Here is a 24,683-nt window from a genome sequence, read left to right as displayed (position 1 = left end):
TGACTCATTTCTCAAGCCCTCTCTCCTCTTGGCTCCAATTCTTGCTTCACACTAGATCTCTTCCATTTCTTCCCAGAGAAAATTGGCAACATAGGATAGCACCTTCTCCCTTGCCTCAGCTCCCCTTTCATTCCCCCTTCCCTGTCACATATACAAATGCCTTTGTTTCCCTGCCCGTTCCAGTTTGCCTCTCCACCCCATCACATTTGACCCCCTAATTTCCTTTGCTTCTACTCTTCTCCCTAATATGAACTAACTTTAATATATCATAACATTCCAATGATTTAGAACTGTTGCAAGTGAATGTGTGACAAGGCCTTTAGTCTTCTCACTATCCTTGCCTCCTTTGCCTCACAGCAGAAGCATGTATTAGTTTATCTTTCCTTAAAAAGAAAAACAAAGCAGTGTCTCCCCACCAATCACTTGCTTCCCCAACTGTTGCTTCAGTTTCTTTCTCCCAGTTATCTTTAAGCTCATGGAAGATGCTGTCTCTAATTCCTGTTTGCTAATTCAATACTGGATCCTCTTCTGGGGTGTCCTTCAGTAGCTGCATCCATGACTGAGCAGGCCTTTTCAGGATACCCTCTGCTCATCCTGATGGAGAAGGGGCTAGAAAAGGTGCCCCAAAAATAGGCTATCCTATCTCTCCTGGCTGGGAAACCGTACTCAGCATGATCACCATTCCTGTGGTCAAAATAAAAAAAAGCTAAACTTCAGAATCTGGAATATGAGAACACCCATCAACAACTCAAATAGTGATTGCCCAGGAAGACAAATTGCTATTGTGGCTCAGGAGTTAGCGAGGCATAACATCGACATCGCTGCTCTCAGCGAACCCCGGCTTGCTGAGGACAGACAGCTGAGGGAGGTCAGCAGAGGCTACACCTTCTTCTAGAAAGGGAAACCAGGCCGTGACCCCCATATCCACAGAGTCAGTTTCACCATCAGGAACAAGATCACTGACGTGCTTCCCAAACTCCCTTAGGGTGTCAGTGAAAGGCTGATAACTCTTCACCTGCATCTCAGCTGAAACCAACATGCCACTGTCATCAGTGCATATGCTCTTACTCTGGATTCTGATGAGGAAGTCAAGGAAAGGTTCTACTCCGATCTTGACAATGCCCTTGCCTCCCTCCCCAGGGATGACAAGGTCATTCTCCTGGGCAACTTCATTGCCTGGGTTGGATGTGACCACGAAATACTGGAGCAAAACTATTGGCAAGAATGGCATGGGGAAGGCCAATGCCAATGGTATCCTGACCAAATGTGCCCAACATGGCCTGATCATGACGAACACCATCTTCCGCCAGAAAGACCAGCTCAAGATAATATGGAGGCATCTGAGGTTGGAGCACTGGCACCTCTTGGACTACATCATTATCTGAGGTAGAGACCTGAGGGATATGCTTGTCACAAGGGCCATGAAGGGATTCATAGACTGTAGAGTCGGAAGGGACCACAGAGGTTCATCATGTCCGACCCGCTGCCCCAGGCAGGAAAAAGTGTTGAGGTCATAAGACCCCAGCCAGGTGTCTATTTAGCCTCCTCTTGAAGACCTCCAACTTATGTGAGAGTACCACCTCTCTTGGCAGACCGTTCCAGATTCTGGCTACCCTTACTGTGAACATTTTTTTCCTAATGCCTAACCTGAATCTACTCTCCACTAGTTTGTACCCATTATTCCTATTTACTCCTAGGGGTGCCCTGATGAATAGCGCATCTCCAATTCTCTGTTGTCCTCCCTTGATAAACTTGTAGGTAGCTACAAGGTCACCCCTCAGCTGTCTCTTGTGAAGGCTGGAGAGATCCAGATCCCTCAAGCTCCCCTTGTAGGGTTTTGCATGGAGGCCACTAATCATATGAGTGGCCCTCCTCTGAACCCTCTCCAGGTTCTCCACATCCCTTTTGAAGTGCCGCACCCAAAACTGGACACAGTACTCCATCTGCGGCCTGACCAATGCCACATAGAGGGGGAGCATCACCTCCCTTGATCTGTTGGTCATGCATCTGCTAACGCACAACAAGGTGCGATTGGCTTTGTTGATGGCTTTGTTACACTGCTGACTTCTCAAGGATAATGATGCCATCTGTCTGCACTGAAAGGAGCATTTCAAACTCCTCCTTAACTGGGAGTTCACCATATTGGAGGAGACCCGCCAAACCATCCATCCCTCAGTGCCCTGTGGTGGATTTCCTTGGCAATCCACCAACTATCAGAGAGCTGAAACGGGCCTTCCAACAGATGAAAACCAACAAAACATGTGGGCCATATGATATACCCACAGAGGTCTGCCATACTGGTGGCTTCTGGATCACATCACAACTCCACCAGCTTATCCTCCACCTTTTGGATGAAGAGGACATCCCGGGGATCTCAAGAACATGACCATCATGACCATCTACAAGAAAGGGGACAAATCTGACTGTGGGAAATACAGGGAGATTTCCCTCCTGTCCTTTGTGGGTAAGATCCTGGCCCGTACCCTCCTGAACCTGTCACCAAGGAGATCCTTCCAGAAACCCATTGCGGCTTCTGATCATCCCAGGGCACAGTGGACATGGCTTTCACTGCCAGGCAGATCCAAGAAAAATGTTGGGAGCAAAATCAGGAACTGTTCCTCGCCTTCATTGACCTGACCAAGGCGTTCGATTCCCTAAATTGTGAAGCTCTGTGGGCCATCCTCCAATGCCTTGGCTGCCTGCTGAAGTTTGTCACCATGCTGAGGCTCCTGAATGACAATATGACCACCACCATTTTGAGTGGAAGGTCTGAAACTGACACCTTCCACATTCAGACCAGAGTCAAACAAGGTTGAGTGATCACCGCCACCCTGTTCACCATTTACCTGACCATCATCACCCACCTTATCTGAGATAATCTACCATCTGGCATCAGTATCAGCTGGATGGGAAGCTTTTCAATCTTGGGCGCCTCCAGGCAAAAACAAAACTCACCACCAAGGACATCTACGACCTTTAGTTTGCAGATGATTGCTGTGTGATGGCTCATTCTGCACAGGATGTGCAAGTGACTCTAGATCTCTTCAATACATCGTATAAGAGACTTGGCCTGTCCTTAAACATCACCAAGACAAAGGTTGTCCACCAACCCGTCTCCCCCTTCACCCCTCCCCCCCACCCCCTGGCCAGCTGAACATCCCTTGTGTTATTTGTGTAGATGGGGAGGCTCTGGAGTACGTGGAGCACTTTCCATATCTTGGCAGCCACCTCTCTTAATAAGCTACCATCAATGAAGAAGTCCAGCACTGGGTCAACTGCACCAGTGCTGTCTTTTTCAAGCTGCGGCAGCGCGTCTTTGAAAATAGAGACCCTTGACGTCAATGAAGGTCCTGGTTTATAAGGCTGTCATGCTGACCATCCTCCTCTACTGCAGTGAAGCCTGGATCATCTATTGATACCAAATTAAGACCCTTGATAACTTTTACCAGTAGTGCTTGCACCGAATCCTGGTTATCAAATGGGAGGACCATTGGACCAGCATGAGTGTCCTCCATGAAGTTGTGCCCACCAGCATCGAAGCCTTGCTCTTGAGAAATCAACTCTGATGGCCAGGCCACTGTGTTCAGATGTCCAAGAACCACTTCCCTTGCCAGATTCTCTTCTCCCAGCTCTCTACTGGCTAATGCTCAAAGGGTGGCCAAAGGAAATGGTACAAAGACAAGCTCAAGGTCACCCTCAAGCATGGAGGCATCGACACCAATAGCTGGGAGGAGCAAGCTGCTGATCATTTGGTGTGGCGCCACCTTGTCCACCAAGGCGTGCACCACTTCGAAGCCCCATGACTCAATACTGAGGCAGAAGAGTGGTAGTGTAGGAAGGAGAAGGAGACCAACCCGGGCCTGCGAATCCCATTCTCCTACTCAACAACATGCCCCCATTGCCAAAGAACACGTGCATATAGAATTGGGCTCCTCAGTCACCTGAGGACCCATCAAGCCTGATGGCTGTCATCCTTGATCTGCTGACAGATCCTTCTCTGTCTGGCTTCTGCCCCTTGTTCACCACTGAAACCACTCTTGTCAGTGTCTAAAATGACCTTCTCCAATCCAAAATTCCAGAAGTGTACTCTATCCTCAGGTGCCTTTGATGCCATTAGGCATGCTTGACTTGAAACTCTGTCCTTTGGCTTCTCTTGATTTTCCTGGCTCCTGGTTTTCTCCATACCTCATTAATCACACTTTTGGCTATTCCTTTGGAGAATTCTCCTCATTCCCTCTGCAGCTGTGAGGGGAGTGGGAAATAGATGGTGGGTAGGGAAGGGAAGAGTTTCCTTAGGGTGCTCTCATTTGTCCTTTTATCATTTCTCTCTACACCTTCCTTACCTTGTAGTAATCTTCGTCATGATTGGAAACTGAAGCACCCCTTCACAGTGGATACCTCACAGATCAGTTATTTTTATTTTCTACTCATTTTCACTGCATTATTGGTGCTTTGTGACAGGGTTCAGGAGCATGGCCTGGGGACGTGGGTCCCCAGGTTCTGGGGTTTGTGTAGGGGATGCAGGCACCTCCCTTCTCATCCCCGCCCCCCTCCCTACTGCCTGCCTGTGGCTGACAGCTGGCTGGAGACAGGGCTGGGGAGAGAGTCTGTGTTAACTTAGTTGTATGACAGCTCAGAAGCGAGGCCCACTGTGTGCTTGGCCAGAGCAGCCGAGCACTGAGTGAGTGCTAGCATGCCTTCCTGTGAGAGGAGGCTAGCAGGAGGCTGCAAAGGAGCCTGGGATGCCACCAGACAGTGATGAACTGATACTGAAGTTTGATGCACCCATCTAACCAAAATCGATTAAGTTTGAGTGCAGATTGATCCAGGTCTATCTTAGACTGGTTTCCGCCTTTTTAAACTAGTCTATGTACATTGAACTTCTGTTCTGTTATGGGTTTAGAATGGTTTCTAGTCACTTAGACCAGTAAAAATATAATGTCTGTACCTGGTCTTTGTGTTCTATATTTTTACACCACCTTGCACAATGAGGTTTTGATGCAGAACTGGAACTTCTTGGTGCTTAAGTAGCAGCAGCAGGAGTAATAATAATTAACAATTGTGAGTTACAACACTGCAGAGGTGGCTTTTGGAGGCTCCTGTGCTTCTGCAGAAGAAACAAGGTGTGAAGGAGCCACTTCCTTTTTAACTTTTTCAGGGCTCTCCAAGTCACCAGGACTTATCAGGGCAGAAAGGGAAGCTTTAAGCCAAATGAAAACTGCAGTGTTTTCTTTTCACAGTAGTTTACTGCTGCTCAGAATTCCTGTGCAAGGTTTTCTTAAGGCTGTCATCATGTTCACTAAGAGAAAAATGTTTGTAAAAAAATTCTGTGAAATAACGATGTTATGCCCACGGATCACTCATGTTAGTGATCCGTGGGCATTTCTCTGCATCATACAACAGTCACACTGTTTGGCAGAGTGAGGAGCTCTGGCTTTGGAGAACTCCCTGTTTGCAATACTGGGGTGTTTCAAGTCAGGATTCAGGTGGCTTGGCAGAGCAGTGTGCGTTATCTTGGCACACTGCCTGTCTGCACTATGCCTAATCCCAGCTAGGGTGTAAAGTCCCTTCTGTGCACAATATATGAATCTCATTTTGAAAAAAGAGGAGGAGGAAAGAGGGAGCCCAAGGTTTATTATACAGTATAGCAGACAAAAGCCAAGCAGCAAGAGGCACAAATTTTCTGAAGGCTTTTGTTTGAAAATTGTGGGACTTCCTGTTGCAGACCTTCCCCTTATTGCTTGGATTGGCTGATTTCCAAAGCATCAAGACTAGAAACTGAGAGGGACTGAAATATAATTGGTGGTGATACATTTTAACCACATAAAACATCCTCTGCCTCCAAAGCCTCTGGTGTCTTTAGTAAGCAGTGCAACAGCAACAACTCCTTGCTGCTGGATTCCAGAGGAAAAAATTGGATCAGAATGGTAAGAAGCACTTTAGTTTTCCCCACAATTAGATTATTACCTTGAAATGATTGTTTAGAGGCTGAGGGTGAAAATAGTGGGGGCCAGTATTTAGAAAAAACAGCAAGTAACTAGGATTCAATAGCACTATCAATATTTTGCTGGAAGAGATCAGCAAAGCAAGTTGGTGACAAATATCCTTTGCACTGAATGTGCTGTACAGATTAAAAATAATCTTTTTAAAATTGGGGAACACTACTGACTAAAATTTGGTATAGAATGCCTGTCTGTCTTTTGGTTTGAACAGAGAGGGGCACCTTTTAATGTAATTTTGGTCTAGGCTGACCACTGAAATGTAATTTTATACATAAAATGTATAATAGTATGTATGCCTATCATATGTGCAATGCACAAATCTATATATATCCCTTCTGTTTTTTAGAAATAAAGGGAGAGATGCTCATGATATTAATCTATATTGATTTATAGTACACTGGAAAACATTTATAGCGTTATAATTTTTTCTGCTTTTTAAATTTGTCTACAGCTACTGTATACCCTGTGTCTTTCTATGGTCTAATTGTTAAACTGGAAAAAATAACTGTAGAAAACTTTTTAGGTCAGTTCTTTGACCTTCTGTAACAATTAAAGTATTTTGATTTAGTATAAAATAAGACTACGCATTAGATAAACATCTGCAGTTATTACAAGTAGTACTTTTAAAAGTCTTTGGAAATTTCATTTTACATGTTTATTGAGAATTCTCTAGGTTGTGAACAACACGAATGGGTATGGGGATCGAGGAGTGCTTTGTGAGCTTTGCTGTATGCTTTATCAACAATCATCATTGTCAAGTTGGGCTTTCTTGTTCAAATATACACCAAACCCAGTCTCCTGTGTGGGAAGTCAGCCACGCATTTTAAGTGCATATCGGAGTAAAGGAATAAATTGATAATGAGATTACAGCACATCAGGGAGAAAAGAAAACAAATTGCTAAATAAACCTTAAGAGGAAAGCATTAAAATATGCTTACTTGACAGCCCAGCTGATGTGTGGGAAATTATTTTCTTTGTAATTCAAATCAAAGAAGTGCTGTTAAGAGAGAATCTGTGAAAATTTTGAAAAGTGAATGACGTGCTAAACAGAACCCCCAGGAATTAGAAACTAGGTCTGTTTTGGGGTTTTTTAAAGCAATTTTGAATTTGTTGTTCTTGACCAGCAGAAGGAAAACTATAATGTAAAAATGAAGCCATCAGCAGTGCTTTTTAACCTTTTCCCACTGGAACTAGCTTCAGTGGATGATAAGAAACATGGTATCAAAGTAAATTATGATAGTGAAATGAATTATGTTGTCTTGGCCTATATATGCCAAAATGTCATTGTGAACACATAGAGTAACAAATACATTAAAGATTTTGACTTTTCTCTCCAACCTACACCATAGACAGAGTAATCAATAACTAAACAGAAACAGGGCTCCTAGTGGCTTGCAGTGATGTTTTGACAGAGTCTAGGTATCCTGACATTTCTTTCTCCTAGAGCCTGGGTGAGCGATGTGCTGATTATCCAGTAAATACTGCCACACTCTGTAAGGCATTTTAATGTAATGTTGTTTCCTTATCAGAAAATCATGTACTCACATTTGGCATTAACTTATAGTTAAAATTCTGCACAGTGCATAAAACTTACTAGGGCAAGGACCCTATTCACTTCTTATTGAAAACATTGAGCTTAATAAATAATAAATGCCAGTAGTGTATGTGATTTCCTCTCTCCCTTGTAATTTCAGTGTAGCTACATTTCTATCCCTACAAACAGAGAAATGTGGCATACACATTTCCTTCTGGAAACAACAATATGTACCCACTGGAACAGTGTGTTCCGTGTGATGAAGTTTGAGACAAAGTAAACTTGACTTGCATACTACTACTCCTTCATAGACTAGAGAATTAGCAGGGGGCTATCCCTTTCTTTTATTATTTTTATTTTTTTGGATATAATTCATTCTTTTATGATTCTAAAGAATAAGAAAAAAAACCCAACTATGTTAATCTCATCTAGTTTTAAACAGCTTTAACATATGAAAACAAAGCTTCCTTAAAAAGTTAAATAGTTAATTGACTTACAGTAATCACTTAAAAAAATTATCTATTTGTAGGGCAGCCCATTTATTTTTAAGGAAATCTGGGATGGGGGTAAGGAAATCTGGGTTGCATGTGTGAGTGTATGCACACAGACACAGACATGAACACAGGCATATGCACATACACCTACTTCCTTCTCCAGCCCAGCAGACAGCATGTGTGGGTGAAGTTGTTGTGCTGCTGGGCTTACAGCCTGCTGCCTGGCCCCCGTGCAGAGCACCATCAAGCTCAGTGCCTGCTTTCCTCTGCCCCATGGTGGTTGCTGCCCTCTGCCTCCTCCCCTCTCTTCCCCCCCCCCCCAGCAAGGAAACCTCCAGTTGGTGCAGTGGCATCTGTCCCCTGCAGCCACTAGTTCACTCTGTCCACTGGCTCCTGTCTGATTTTGCAAGGGAGGGGCTTGGCTGGCTGGCACCCCGCAGGCACTGAGCTGGGGAGGCGGTGGTGGATGCACGCACGCACGCACGCACGCACGCACGCCTCTGCAACTTCCTCCTTGCATGGATGCACACAAACCCATAGAGGGTGCCAGCCAGGCTCTTGTGCAGCACATTTGCACATGAGGGCACTGAACTCACACAGCCCTGACTCTGCGGTATACAGGAGCCCTGATGGCAGATGGGGTGGAGCAGGAGAACGTGGAGACCTGCAGCTGTGCTCCATACCCCACGCACAGAGGATGGATCCAGCTGGGAGTGGTCTCTGTGCGGCACCCTCCATGTTCTGCCAGCCTGCACTGCATGGCCACACAACATCTCCCTCTGCTGCCGGCAGCTGCCTTGTGCCACCACGCATAGCCTGGGACTGGTCAGCGCCTGCAGCAGCAGGGCATAAGGCTGCTGGTATCGGTAAGCCATCTGGGCTCATGCTGTGCAGCTGCCTGAGCCTTGGCCCCAGCCCCCTCCCTACCCTGGCCAGTTCCAAGCAGGAAGAGAGACGCTCAGCGCATCCTGGCCCTGGAGCCTCTGGTTGCTTCTCAGGAGGAGCCAGGGTAGGCACGTGTAGGTGGGGAGGTGCCAATCCTGGACTTTTGCTTCATTTTTCATCAAAAGGTTGGGATGACCTATGAAATCTGGCCAAACTGAGACACATGGTCTCCCTAGCTATTGCAATGATCCTTTCTAGCACATAGAGGAAAACACCAGGATTTGCTAAATGATGTGTCAACCTTATCTGCTTATTTAGGACAAAATTAAAGAACGGTCACTGCTACACATGAAGTCTTTAAGGAAACACTTAGGATTGGTGTAGAAGACATCATAAGGAACAAAATCTACTATAAATATGTTGTTGATAACAAACACAAAGCTAATAAGATTTAGAACCCATTCCAAGTTTGCCTTAGGACAAATGTGGTTGTATGATACTGTTATCTCAATGAGAAAGTCACAATTCTAATAATCTGCATATAAATGGAATCCTGGCACAGTATAAACTTGAGAGAACATGGCTGAGGAGGAGCTGAGGGAACTAGTTTTGTATTTTTTATGAGCACCATTCATGTTGTGGTAATGTGTCCCTAGGTTTCAATATCATTCTGTTGTCAAGATCATAGAATCATAGAAAATTAGGGTTGGAAGGGACCTCAGGAGGTCATCCAGTCCAACCCCCTGCACAAAGCAGGACCAGCCCCAACTAGATCATCCCAGCCAAAGCTTTCTCTAGTTGGGTCTTAAAAACCACCAAGGATGGAGAGTCCACCACCTCTCTGGGTAACCAGTTCCAGTGCTTTATCACCCTTCTAGTAAGAACATTCTTCCTGATAGCTAACCTAAACTTCCCTTGCTGCAACTTGAGACCGTTGCTCCTTGTTCTGTCATCTGCCATCACTGAGAACAGTCCAGCTCCATCCTCTTTTGAACTCCCCTTCAGGTAGTTGAAGGCTGCTATTCAATCCCTCTCAGTCTCCTCTTCACTAGACTAAATAAGCCCTGTTCCTTCAGTCTTTCCTCATAAGTCATGTCCCCCAGCCCCCTCACCATTTTTGTTGCCCTCCAATGGACCCTCTCCAATTTGTCCACATAAGAGTGTGTCCCTGCAGTCCTTACCCACATGAATAGTCCTGTTGACTTTAATGGCACTAATTGTACGAGCAAGGGCTGAGAGATCTAGTCGTCTAGATTTTTCAAGCATTATGAAGGAACATAACATGCTGTAAATAAATGTTCTATAATGTGACTGGGTGCACTTTGAGGTATGCTATATGGAAGCAATACCATATTGCAGTATGGAAGCAGACATATTGTGTATGTGTCTCAGCTTTTACTACATTACTTACATACCATTACTAGATTTTGGCATGGTGGTGTCTAGGTGACGTACTACAGCTGGAAAGCTGGCTTGTGACAGGCTATTAACTTTGCTGATAACTGTATGTATGTCATGCACCATAATAAACAGCAACTGCCTTCTATTCTGCACAGTTTCTTTTTTATAGTGTCTTCAAAAAGAGTGAAAAGATAACTGCTTGTCTTCTTCATTAAAACATCAAATATCAATGTACATTACTACATATATCTTCACAAGTACTTCTGTTTTCCTTAAAAAGTTCTTGACTTTAGAAATGTCACTTTCTTTCTTTGTTGAGACCAGGAAAAGTGACTAGTAAGGAGGCAGGATTTGTATCCTTTCCAAGCCAGAACCATTTTTGTATGTACAACAAAAGAATAGCAAGCAGGTTCTGTGGCCAGGGCAGCAGCTGCCATTCTTGTACCCTCTTTAAGTCAATCCCTGAGGCTAGTCTCCTGGTCATCCACCCCTACTTACAGTACGCTCTAGAAAGCATTCCTCTATCCTCCCTGTGGATCAGACTCTGTCCTCATGCAGAACTACATAACCTCCACCTTCAACTATATATGCCAGCACTCTGGCAGTATATCATAAAAACATTCAGCTTCCAAGAATTTATAAATTATTTGCTATGGCATACATAATGTATTAACATGTCTGCTACATCTGTGCTCTAGAGATGGTTTAACTCCATGTTTGCCTTTCATCCATATTACAGATAATGAATAAAGAAGGCATTCTTAGCATGAATTTGCATTGTAGAATCACATTCTTTTTATCCTAGCAGTCTAAAATGAAGGTTGGTTCTGGTAAAAAAGTCAGTGAGTTGCTTTGGTAAAATAACTAATAGCAAAAGCTTCTTTATAGGCAGAGACTATAAAGTCTCTATAGGACAGAGCCTGGAAAACATGTATTTTCATGTATCTGGTTAATGTTTGCATTAGTATCTTTTTATTAGCTTTCAGGAATGTTGGGCCAAAAGTGTTTTGTTTTCCTATTCATATAAGTTATTGTTATCATGGACATGACCTTGCCTTCACTGCTCATACTGTTCATATTAAATGTGTCCAAATTAAATGTGATATCACAAAAGTCTGAGCATGGGCTCCTCACCCCAAGGCCAGTCCTATTTGCAAGATAAAAGGGACAGTGCAGCATAAAGGGGTGCTAAAAGCTCTGCACCTAGCCAGTGCAGGAATGACAGAAGGCAATGATAAGGCTGCATCTAAGAGCCCCTCACCAGGTAGGTACAGGAAGTGCCCAGGAGTGGGGTTTGGCTGGAAGAGTGTATTTGGATTAAATTCACAGCACAGCAGATTCCAGACAGCAGCATAGCCTGTAGAGCAAGCTGGGGAAGCTGCTTAACTGAAAGGTCCCCAGAGTTGTCTAGCTTAGATAGAGGCCTTTCCAGCCTCCAGGACAGACCAGGACTATGAACATGCACATTTGAACATAAGCTCCCACTTTTGTGCTGCCCTAGCTAGTTGCCCAGTATAGAGAATGTTCCTCTTAAGGCTACAGACAAATGAGCAAATTATACCAAGTCAAAAGGGAGCTGGGCTTTATGGTGTGTCAGCTACTCCAGGATAACTATCCCTGTGCCCACTCTTCTCTCAGAATGAAAGAGGGGTAAGTTATTGTGGTTTACCTTTCGGGACATAGGGGTGGGCATGTGGGCAACTCACATTTCACCATGGAACAGCTGAAGTGCAGTAAATCCCCCACGCTTTATTTGTTCATTTGTCCGCCAGCAGCTGGAGGTTGGCTGTGGTGGGGGAGGGAGTACAGTATATCTCGTTTTTTTGACAGTCATTTAAGGACTGCTTTTTAATGGCAAAAGATGACATTGCTGCATCTGCAGCTGCAATCTCCACATTGTTCCTACATTGTATGACATCACTGCTTCTACATCCTCCTCAATGCCACAGCTGCTGCAGGGAAGATGCAGGGTGTGGGAGGGAAAGGGGCATAGGGAATAGGAGGATAAGGTGCCCCTCTAGCATCACTGCGGTGCCCCCCTCTTTAGACAGCTTCCAGGGCTTGTGGATGGCTCGCACACCCATCATTGTACTGTGAGCTCTTCTACTGATACATTGTTATTCATGATAAAGGACTCTGGAAGTCAGATCACTTAAGACATCATTGTCTTCATATTCTACCCTGAAATTACGTTTGTGCAACTCCAGTAGTCTCACTGATGCACAGCCTTGAAAACAGAATTTGGTTCTCCAGTATGAAATTAGATCCTTATTGTTATGCATCATCTGAAAAGGAACCCACATTGTCATAGCTGTACATGCTTTGCCGTGCTAAGAGGAAGAAAAACAGTACCGACTTTTGTTTGTTTGTTTGGGAAAATGAACAGATGCAGCCATAAATGTGCATAAGAAACAGATTTGTTTAAAATTCTGTGCCTGATTCTCATTTGCATCAAGGGCACTCTTACACCAGTCTGAACTGTAAAAAAGGGCCTTTATACGTATTTTAAGACTTAATTGCCAGAATCCTACTTTATCTCATTTGTCACTTTTTGTGCATTTATACCAATAACCTTAATGTTCCATTAATGAAGATCTTGTAATGTTCTGAAATGTTTAGCATCTTGACTTTCTCTTCAAAGTTAAGACAGAATGCTCAAACTTTCACTTCTACTTCACGTCAACATTTTTATGCAATCAAAGAAAGCAAAAGCCACTAATTTCAGGAGCTGCTTAATTAAATAAAGAAACAAAAGGTGTATTACTTTGCAAAGGCTGAGGGACCTGGGACTCTTCAGCCTGAAAAAAAGAAGGCTGAGAGAGGACTTGGTAGCAGTTTACCACTATGTCAGGAGTGTACATCAGGGGCTCAGTGAACAACTGTTCACCAGGGCATCTTTGGGGAGAACCAGGAGTAATGGCAACAAACTCTTGGACAATCATTTCAGGCTCCACATTAGGAAAAACTTCACAGTTAGGGTGTCCAGACTGTTGAATAAGCTCCCTCCAGGGGTGGTGCAATCGCCTACCCTGGAAATCTTCAAGAGGAGATTGGATAGTCACCTTGCTGGGGTCACCTGACCCCACTTGTTTTTCATGCCTGGTGCAGCAGGCTGGACCCAATGATCTTCTGAGGTCCATTCCAGCCTTACAATCTAAGAATCTATAAAACATCCTAACACTAAACTGGAGGTACTGTTCTCCTGTGTTTGTAAGGTGGATTAGCTTAAATTATTAACAGGATTTAGTTACCAATTTTGACCCTCACTAATAGTGGATCTTCAATCCACTGTAGAAATACAACTGATTTCTTCAGAGGTTTTTGTTGTTGTGTGGTTGTGATTTTTTTACAGTAAATGTTTTGCATGAGTACCTAATGCTAAAACTCATTTATATCTCTTTTTTCTTAAATGATAGGGTTTTTATTTCCCCTCAAGGACACACTTTGGCCTTTAAAGGTGAAGTTAACTAGGATTTTTGGACAGGTAATAAATCTAAATCTTCCTGCATGCAGGAAAGTGGACCAGTCCCCAGCCTTTGTTTTCACCTTGAGCATTTACTGATGTGTAGTCCTGCTAACACACAATTATTCTTGGATTTTTGGAGAGATCCTACAGATCTTTAGGTAGTAGCTGATACATGTATGATGTCTGTAGTTCCCACCCACACTTTCACACCTTTTAAATGTGAAAATTTTGGCACAGTTTCAGCCTCTCAGTAGCTATGGAAAGGCTGGGAAAATTTGTTTTTTGCAGAATTTCTCACACTGTGGTGCTCAACTCCATGGCCCGCAGGCTACATCTGGCCTGTGGACCTGTGTTATCCAGCCTGCAGGGCTCCCCACAGTCCCAAAATTTGGTGGTGGTGTGTGGTAGCAGTTAGGGTTGCGCAAAACTTCAGCAGTGGTTTTGTTTTGGAGGCGTTTTGGCCCGTTTTGGCACCCGAAACACTGAATCTGAAACGAAATGGAAGGCTCTGCAACATCTCCGAAACGAAATGGAACCATCTGAAACGTTTTGGGATGTTTCGGAATGTTTTGGGGGTGGGCTTGCAGGGAAACAGAAACTCAGAAGAGGGAGGGGAAAGAGAGGGGGAAGGACTGCTCTGATATTAACATCTGTAGTTGGCCAGTGTCTGCGATGTGTCCCTGAGGTCCCTTCCAGTCCTATTGCTCTGGGGGAGGGACAGAGAAAGAACATATAAGGCTGTTTGTGAACTGCTCTCTGCCTTTTGTGAGACAAGTCTCTTGCAGCACGAGCAGCAGAGCACAGCATCTGAAGGGTCTAGGCTGGTAGCAGTAGGTAGTCTGTTGCTACCAAGTTCTAGCCAGCCATTAACCAATCCCTTCCCACTTACCCTAGCCTACCATCCCTATTGTATATTTCTTCCCCAAAAATCCTGTTATTTATTCTCGTGATTTTTGTCACCCCAAACAAAAAGACAGCTGTGCTTTGCCTGGCAGTGTCTCATCATGTGCAGGAAAGCACTACACATATACAGCACACAGGCACACATTTTCTAGCACACCAAACATGAAGTGTGCTGGAAAGGCAGGTGCCAGGTCTTCTGGCAGGGTAGTGAGAGGGGGCAGAGGGAGAACTGCAAGTTCCCCCTGCCCCCAAACTTAGACATACCCTCTTCCCTAGCAGGCATGAGGCTTCTGCTGCTAGTGGCAGCAAGGAGATGGGAGTAGTGTCTGCACCTACCCTATGTCCACTAACACCAATAATAATAATAACCTCCAGCACCACCAGCATAACAAGCACCATCATGACAGTCTCTTCCACCCCAATTTCAGTTCCCAGCCTGAGCCTTCCAGTGCCAGAGGATGAGCTGGATCTGGAACCAGGGGAGCTCAGTGCTGTTGCCAGAGAAGTTTTGGGGAAGGAGGGGGAATCTGAGTTTGTGCTCCTACCCCTCAAAGTTCTCCTAGAGCCAGGTCTCCTTCTCCAGAAAGCACCTTGGAGGAGGTTGAGGTTGTGGAGGCAAGTGGCTCAGTTGAGTCAGCTCCTCCTTTTGTTGTGCCGCTGCTTGCTAAGGAGGGGGATAAGGCAGGATCCCCACCTGCACCCCAGAAGCGAGTGGGTAGTGTAGTGTGGGATTATTTTGAGGTGGCAAATGAGCCCACATATGCTATCTGCCTGCATTGCCAATACAAGAGCAGCTGGGGCAAGGACGAGAAACACTTCAGCATCGCAGGGATGCTGATGCATCTCAGGAGGCAGCACTCCCTTTCCCTGCTCCTCCTCAGCCTGGCACCAGTGGGAGCATGCCCAAAGGGAAGTCCCCCTCTTGCTCTGAAACTCCTGTCCCTCAGGAGCAGAGGCAGGCTACCCTGGACCAGTGGGGGAAAGGCGGAGGGAAAGGGGGGTGCATTCCCAGGGCGAGTGAGGTCACCCATAGCATTGAGGAGATGCTTGCTGTGGATGGCCACTGGCCAGCCCTTCTCCTTTGTTGAGTGGCTTTGTTGAACTTGGCAGGCATCATGTCCTCAGAAAGGGCTACCATTCCTGCTGTTTTCATCCAAATCTGCAAGAAAAAAAGATAGTTATAGGTATTTTAGTGATTCCCCATTATAGTCTGTGGCCAAATCACAAACAGCATTGAAACCCTGAAACAGATTCAGCTGAATTGAAACAGAACAGTGATCCGAAACACCAAAACAAATCACTGTCCCTCCAAAATGGCCAAATCTGAAACTGAATCAAAACATAGCTGTTTCACACAGCCCTAGTGGCAGCATTAGTTGCCGCTCCCCTGCTGCCAAATTTTTGGACCCTTGGAGAGAAAAATGGGCCAGATAGCTGGGCTTGAGGATTGGGTATTCAGGGTTGAGCAGAGGTGGTATGGGGCTGGCTAGAGGTGGTGTGAGACTGGCCAGAGGTGACACAGGGTCCAATCCTGCAGTGCAGGGTGGAACAGAGGCAACATGGGGCTGGAGTGGAGTGGGGCCTGATTCTGGTGTCCAGAGCCCAGTTCAGGCCATGGACCTGACCTGTGCCATTCATCTGGCCCTGGGACCAAAAGGTTGAGCACCACTGGCTTAGAGCAATGCTGCTGAATTTGAACACTAAGTTGTAAAGATTGGCATTGCATTTCTCTATCTGTGGGTGCCAAGAATTAAGTGACTGTTGGGAAGAGAAATAAAGGGATAAAATAAGCAGATGAAATAAGCATGATCTTGTATGTTTGTGCTCTATGGCTGGATCTTAAATGTCTTCATTAGTTAGAGACTGCAACAATATCCCTGTTTCTGGCAGATTCACAAGTCAGTGGGTGCTGCTATAGGAAAGCTAAGGGGACCATCTTGTCTCTTTTTAAGACAATAGCAGAGCTCCCATTGGGGAATTAGGATTAAGTGCCCCAATGCTTCAAATCTGTGTACTTAATGATAACAATCCCATTGGTTAATTCAGTGCTCTTGCATGTGTAAAATTAAGCACTTTCATGAATCTTTGCAGTATTGTAGATTAGAAGAGTTGCTGCTAGAAGAATGGAAGAGATTTAACAGCATATTAGAAACAATCAAACTTTTACATGGACATTTAATTTTGAAATGTTGGCAGATGCAGAGAGTTGTCAACTGAAATAAATGTCTTTTTATTTGCCAAGGTCATACAATTTTTATATTGTATTTTTAGAATCATAGAATCTTTTTTATAATTATAAGGGTGCCACTTTCAGCAGGAGATTTACATAGTTAGATTTATATAACTTTGTTTTACTCCTATACACAAATTCTTTATGAGACATTCCCTTCTGTTGCTCTCTTAATAACTTTAGTTCCCTGTAAATTAGAATTCTCTTTTCTAGAACAGAAGAGAATGTAAAGCACTGCCGGAGAGCCAGAAGGATGATTAAAGGTTAAAAGATTTCTAATGGATGCTGATGTGGAATGACCCTAACAGTAATACTATTTATGGCAGACATACGGATTCTAACTGTAAGCTTAATGGAAGTTGTGCATTCACAGTGGATCATTTTAACAACCTAGAGAGGGTGAAGTGACTTGCTGCGATCTATATCAAGGAGAAAAAAAAATATAATAAGATTATATATAATGTGTCTGCAGTCAGTGATGAAGAGGGAATAGGGGGATCATTCAGGGAAACTATAATTAATTGTGCCCATGAGAAAAGATACCTGAAGGAAGCTGCATGAGGCAGCAGTTAATTGTAGTAGATGGTTATAGGGGAAAATTAAATATCTGTGAACAAAAAAAAAGTGTTTGATTCATTTGTCAGGGGTTGCATAGCTTCCTTGCAACAGTTTCCATTTCCTGCTTTTAAAGTAGTGTGCGCTCTTAGGGCACGTCCAGACAAACGTGGTTGTGCAGTTTGTGGTGCTGCAAACACATTTGCAGTGCCTCATACTGCACAGCCAGGAGTTCTCTGCACTGCAAGGGTGTGCTGCCTGAGTGTGCACTGCCCTGGGAGTTTTTTTTTCTGCAGGTTTTTTTGACTCCTGCATATCCAGGGGTCAAAAAAACCCTCACAGAAAATAGAACTGGAGCAATGCATGCTTGGCCAGCATGTGCTGCTGAAAAGTGGAGCTGGGCCTCCTGAAGCCACGCTTCACTGCCAGCTAGGCTCCATGTGGCAGAATCGCCACAGCTGCAGCCCTGGGAGGCCCCCAGAACCCCAGGTAAGGCTGCTGGTGTCTGCCCAGCACTGGCCCCAGCTTCCCCTACCCCACCTGGGGCAACTTGCTGCATGCCAAAGCACGTGTGGCACGAGCGTTCCCCAGGACAAGTAGCGGTGGCGCACAGTGCTCTGCTGCTACTTGTTCCCAGGGAACCAAATGTCCATGCGTGTCTGGATGCACCCTTAAGGTCCATCCCCTTGTTGGGTTTCACAGCTTAAAATTCAGTTGCCTTTTGCAAGTATTTAAGCAGATCCCTAAGTTGTAAGAATAGGTAAATAAAATCTTATCTTTTTATTTATTATATTTTAATATATAGGTGGTTGTCATGGCATCACTTCACACCACATGTTGTTTTAGAAGTGCCCAAATTGGAAAACAGTAATAATCTACCCCCAATTAACCACTCGCCCACCTAAAAAGAAATCAAATATGAATCAGGAATGGAAAAAAAAATAAAATCCCATCCGGGCCAGATCTTGTAAACACCTGCTGCTGGGCCTGATTCAACTGCTGTGATTGACTACAATGGAACTAATCAGTACTGGAGCTTTTAGGGAGTTTCATGTTTTGTTTTGGTTTTTTGTGGAAAATCTTTAGCTTCTGCTGAAAATGCAGAGCCGTTTCCATTTCAGCTATAAAGTTTTTGATGAAAATACATAATCTTATGTGGAAAGCAGAAACTGTCAGTGGAGAATTTCTGATCATTCTTATTTACAGCCATATGCATTGCATACAGAACAGTTTGTTTTATGAAACAAGACCCCTTAAATCAGACCCATCTAGCAAAATTTGGCCAAAAAGATAAGCCACATTACACTCTGAATACTTCCAGAAGGGGCCGGCTCAGTGACATGGAAACCTTCCCTTGATTGTTCAGTGCACTGGTCTTAAAGGCCAGGCATTGACATTACACTTTTACTGGTATAAGTGATCAGAAGCTGGTCTGTACCATTAACAGAACGGAAGTTTGGCACACATTACCAGTCTACCCCCCATAACAAAACAGAAGTTTGAAGTACATAGACTGGTTTAGCAGTGGTGGAACCCAGTCTAAGATTTATCCCCCCCCAACAAAAGGGTGAATGTATGTTCTGTTTGCTACTGATCTAAACTAAGCTGCTTACAGAAAACTGTGCAACTTACATCAAATCTGCCTCAGGCTTTTTGAATGTCTGTACCTAGCCTAAGAGTACAAAAAATGACAATTGCCAAAAGTGCGGCAGCTCAGTTGGTTGGTAAGACCATTGTTTTCACTTTGACTGAATTTTTCAGGTGGATTTCTTGCTTGCAGAAAGGTCATTATATTTTTTTTGTGCTGGAAATCTGATGGAAGAAGGGCAATGGAATGGATGGTGACTTCCTCAGAACATCTGTAGGGTCTCACTGCTGGGTGATTTTGCTTAGTTTTAAAGTTAGAATTATCAACATTGGCATCAATAGGGATGCGTTGGTATGACTGAGACCAGAATTTGGTCCATTATTTTTCTCCATTTAAAAAATAAACATTATAGGGCGTATGTAGATGAAACAGGGGCCCTAAATTGAAGCAGTGTGGTTTTAAAAACACCGCTTCAATTTAGGGCCCTTTAAACCCCTGTGTCATGCACACACCCTCTCACACTTACCTGCCTCTCTGGTGGTGGGGAGGGGAGGGCAAGCTGCTGCTGGGCAGGGCAGTCCCTGGGCTGTGGGAGGGGGTTTGCTTCCTTCTGCGTCAGCCCTCCCCAGGCGGCACCCGCCTGCAGGCACCTGGTTTGGACAGTGCTGGGGGGCACCGTAGCTGTGGAGGGAAGCACCAGGCCCCCACGCAGCTCAGGCAGGCAGGCAGGCAGGCTCCAGGGTGGGGGGAAAAAAAAAGATCAGGCTCACTGTTTTTCTTGGGTGGAGCCTGCCTTCCCGGGCTGCTGCCAGGCTGCCTGCAGAGCCCCTGAACTACTCGGAGCCCGGTGCTTTACTTCACGGCTGTAGGAGCAGCAAACTAAAACTCCTTCGAGGAGTTTTAGTTTGCTGCACCCCAAGTCATTTAAGGCGCATTATGCTGCCAAATTTGCTACAGCGGCTGTAAATAATGTGCAATGCATTGCTGATGTGTGCAAACACTGACACTATTAAAGTGGTGCAAAAGCATTTAGCCCACCTTAAAGTGTTGTCCACACATGCCCCTCATTTCCTCTACACAGGGCCATAAATAGTAAAAATTAATTAATTCATTAATTCATTAACAAAATATTAAAAAATAAAAGATGTTTTTGGCTGTTGTGGTCATCTTCCCTCCTAGTTCAAAAACATAAGTAAGTTTACTAGCATGTACATGTTAAAAAAAAGAATCTGTGGCATCTTCTTTTATCTGAAGTATCCTGCAGTATAGTTAAGTTATGTATTAGAAGTACATTTCTTACTGCTATTAAAATTGTAAATCCAAGTAAAGCTGGAGATGCTATTCCATGTAAATAAAATAAATATTTCAGTCTACTTTAGGACCTATAGAATCAGTAGTCCGTCATAGTTTTGCCTGAAGGGAGAATGCTAAGTAGGCCCTGATAAAATGCAACATTTAAATATTACAAGCAGCCTAATAAATCTAAACATTACATTAGCCTGAATGATTATGAGGATCATAGGTCCAGACTCTGCATTAGGTTTTGATTCAATTGTTGTTGAGTCTTGTAGGAGAAAGATTTTGATACTGGATTTTGGTCTCGGCCAAGAAAAAGTTAGTTTACTTTAAAAATGCTATTTTTTGAGAAGGGCCCAGACCAACACTGTCAAAGTAATTTCTTCTGACTTTAGAAGTATTCATCATCTGAATTTGTGTATGGATCTGACTTAGTTAAGTAGCCCCTGTTGTTTAAACTACCAGCAAGAAAACACTGCTCTTATTAATGAAGACTTTCAGAATGTTGAAAATTCATACATGGATTTTGACTCGAGCCCATATCTAAGTCATCTATAATTCTAATAATGATGTGTGTATTTTCTGTCAGGGTTCTTTGAGCCTGAAAAGCATGTGTGTATTTATTTTTTTCTAAATTAACCTTTAATGAAGTAGTGGTGAGTTTAGACAACTCAAAAATATCAGACATTGTTAGATGAAACTATAGTTTTAGATTCTTATAAGCTTTATTTCCTGCCACTTATACAGTAAGAAGCATATAGTTTATTTTGTTGTCAGCACTTTCTCCTATCTTGGATTCTAAAATAGTTACTTCCTGGAGGAGGTTTAGAATATACACTGCTGTACCTGATAGTTAATTAAAATTCAGTGTTATTTATTCTTGCTTAAATTAGTAGAGAAAAGCTTTGAGGAAACACCAGAGAGAAGAATATTCTGAAGATTTCAAATTATTTTGAAAGATAAAATTCCCATTCCTGTATCCCTGAAAGAGTTGTAACAGAATTCAGATCGCTCTTCACCACCTGTCTTATTTTTGTCTCTCCAGAAAGTGTTTTCTGCTTTCTTATAAAAAAAATGAAAATAAAGAGATTTAGAATCCTGAAGAGAGCTTAGTTGTTCCCTTATTTTTCTAGAATAGTATTCTTCGAATTTTACAATCTGGGAATGAAGTCCTCACTAATTTGCACGATAAAGTTTTAACCTACAGGGTCAAATAATTCTCAGTGTAAGGTCAGTTAGTTTAATGGAGTTACACCAGAAGTCAGCCAGCACTGTTGTATATGCCACAGGAAAGTATATGTAACAGGTTTTGTTGCATACAATATGAAATCATCATTAAGGTTGCTTTAGAAAATGGAAGAAGAGCTTATGTGCTGTTGAAATCAAAGTTATTCAGATAAACCAAAACCCCTTTCATGATGCCCATCTGCGAGGTTGTGCATTTCATTTTATATGGTAAATAAGATTTGCAAGTTATTCTTTTAATCATTCAGCATGGCTGGCTACAAAGGTTCTTATGCTTGCTGTTGATGATAAATGGATGCAGAAGAGATGGGAGGAGACAAACCCCATTAAACAGCCACATTTAGTTTGTAGTGCACTAGGTTCACTTACATTGTAAGGAAGAGTAGAACAATATTCAATGGGTTCATTCAGGGTCTAGACTCTTGGTGTGCGCAGGGCCCAGTCTCTTCTGGAAAGGGAGGTAAATATGTGTGGGGACAAGCTTTGTAGTATGGGGAGAGACTAGAAAGGGAGGGTTCAAAGTCTTTCTTTGTGGGATTTCTGCCAGGACTTGTCCCTACATAGCTGACATTCAGCTTCTAAACTGTTCTTACATGGGCTACTCCCAGACACATAATACTAGGGTCTCAGATTCATGTTTTTCTAGGAAACTACTTATAACACATTGATGCTTTTGGGAACTTCACTTTAACAGGATCTTAGCACTGGTTCCCAGAGGTGCTGGCATGTGGTCAGTGTTTAGTACCTCTGAAAGTCAGGTCTTTTGTATGCTGCATACCTGAGCTGCAATTTTAAAAGGCACTTGCCTAAATCTAGGCATCTAAATCCATTCTTGTTTCCCAAATAAGTGGCCCGATTTTCAGAGATTCATCAGTGAGGGTTAGAGACTCAGGACATGTGGAAACAATGTAACTTCTGCATACACGGATGAAATGTGTCTTTAAAAGCTTAATTTTAAGCACCAAGGTTTGAAAATTTTGCTCTTGGTTTCCTAGGAAACCAATTAATTACTATGCATTTATTTCAGAACTCCACACACAGCTTTTAAAACATTCTAATATAATGTTTTGTTTTATGTTGTACTAAATTAATGTTGGTGGAAAGGATTGGCTCACAGTTCTTGCAAATGAACTTGCTTGCCCACAGAAAAGGGACAGCATAGACAGTGGTAGTGAGTGCAAACTCCTTCATGCTGTTCTGCCAGTGTATGACTACCTATCCCGTGGTGAGTACAGGTTAGTTCAGTCTCCATCCATCATTCAGTTCTTGTCCAATGAAGGTGAAAACTCCATCAGGAAAAATGACTTGTATTTGCCTGCAAGTGCACACAATAACTCCTTGTAAAAGTAGAAAGAGCTAAAATTACAGCAATCTTCCAACATTAATCCAGAAACACAGCCTTGGCCCCACCAACATATCACTTTGGCAGAGAGGACACAAAACTCAGGTGCTCAGCAGTCCTGATCAGTGTAGAGGATGAAGGACTTCCACGGAGGATCCATAGCAGTGTCCTATAGAGAAATTTTTGCAAATTAAGGAGGGCCTGATAATGTATCATTTTTATTTTAAACACATGAAAACCATATGCTAGGTTTCTTGGCTTTCTAGATGCTGACCTGAACACATGCAATACAATACAATGAAATGCAGTACTATAGAATACATTATTTCAATCTTTCCTTGATGTTGTGTTTTGATATGATACTTTTTAGAGTATTGATCCCAGTAGAAACAATTTTGAATCAGGAAGCAATCCTAGAAAGTCATCCAGATAAGTCAGTCAGTCACTCTTTTCAACAAAGTAATGTAATTGCTTTCCAGTGGGAGACAACATTTATTTATAGTTCCTTGGAAGATATACTTATTTGGTTCACCTGGCATATAGCAGAGAACTCCTAGAATACTACTGAAGGAACTGTTGTTCTTGTTCTTTAATGATCTCTGTGAATAAACAGATGGACTGGAACTGTATACTGCTTGTGTATCCCTTCTGTCAGGCATGGGATGACAGTCTGATCATAGGAAAATAGAGTGTAATGAGGCCTCGTGAGGTCATCTAGTTCAGCCCCCAGTTCAAGGAAGAATCATCCCTGACTAAATCATCCTAGCCAAGTCTCTGTTTAACCTGCTCTTAAAAGTTTCAAAGGGTGGAGACTCCACAGCTTCTCTAGGTAGCTTGTTCATAGTAAAAAAGTTCCTCCAAATCTTCAGCCTAAATTTCCCCTACTGCTTGAGGCCATTGCTCCTAGCCTTGTCTCCTACCACCACAGAGAAAAGCCCATCTCCATCCTCTCTGTGATCACCCTTCAGGTATTTGAAGTCTGTTATCAAATCCCACCTCAGTCTTCTCTTCTTCCGGCTAAATAACCCTAGTTCTTTCAACTTGGGTCAAGTAGTAAGGGCCAAGTTCTGTTTATGGGTTTCATACAAATATTTTCTCTTAACTTGAGCCTCCACCCAAAAACTTGGGAAAATAAACAGTATCTGGTGTTCCAATGTGAACAAGCTTCCCCACTCACAAGCAATATTAAACTATAGCAGGGTTTATTGAAGGGAGAAGGAAAATGAGACAACAGACAAACTTGGGAAACCCTTTAATCAGTAGCCCACCTCCACTAACTACTAACAGCTTATCACAATCAATGTGCTCGAAGTCCTCCCTTAGTCACATCCAGAGTGAACTTGGTAGTGAGTAGAATCAGAGTAGTTGATAGCCCAAGTGGAAACTCAAGGATTTCAGTTCTTTAGCATGTAGCAGGCACAGGCCCACTGGTAGTCCAAGAATTTCAGCTCTTTAGAAACTACTGGGTAACAGGTACTTGTTTGAAACCAGCAGTTGTTTGTGCATCACTGGTGATTTGTGCATCACCAGGACTTCTCCTTGGACAGCTGGATGGGGAAGTGCAATATTATCCATCCTGCCCAACAAGATCTCCTTCCTGGAACTTTCCCTCCTCCCCTCTGGTATCCCTGTGGTACCCATTTCTGCCTTCAGAGACTTTCTAACAGAGTAGATGAAGGAGTAAATGGAACTCTCTACATGTAAAATTTAGGCAGAGCAACCCACAACTTCAATATTATACT

The 24,683-nt window shown here is 43.4% G+C and overlaps 1 protein-coding gene across 2 annotated transcripts in view; it reads left to right on the top strand.

Annotated features, from left to right (window-relative positions):
* Positions 1-24,683, top strand: part of PLD5 (phospholipase D family member 5) — a 316,921-nt gene that overhangs the window by 58,987 nt on the left and 233,251 nt on the right. Inside the window, exon 1 of one of the 2 annotated variants that reach the window (XM_019500652.2) lies at positions 5,617-5,927. The exons of the other annotated variant lie outside the window; for it this stretch is intronic. Within the exon in view, the coding sequence (XP_019356197.1) occupies positions 5,925-5,927 (3 nt within the window). The 5' untranslated portion in view covers positions 5,617-5,924. Of the gene's footprint in view, positions 1-5,616; positions 5,928-24,683 lie in introns of those variants that run through there. 2 annotated transcript variants of the gene reach the window in all.

The sequence above is a fragment of the Alligator mississippiensis genome, chromosome 1 (assembly GCF_030867095.1).
Source record: "Alligator mississippiensis isolate rAllMis1 chromosome 1, rAllMis1, whole genome shotgun sequence".
In the NCBI taxonomy this organism is placed as follows: Eukaryota; Metazoa; Chordata; order Crocodylia; family Alligatoridae; genus Alligator; species Alligator mississippiensis.
Note: the sequence above shows the minus strand (reverse complement) of the source record. Positions and strands in the feature narration are given on the sequence as shown.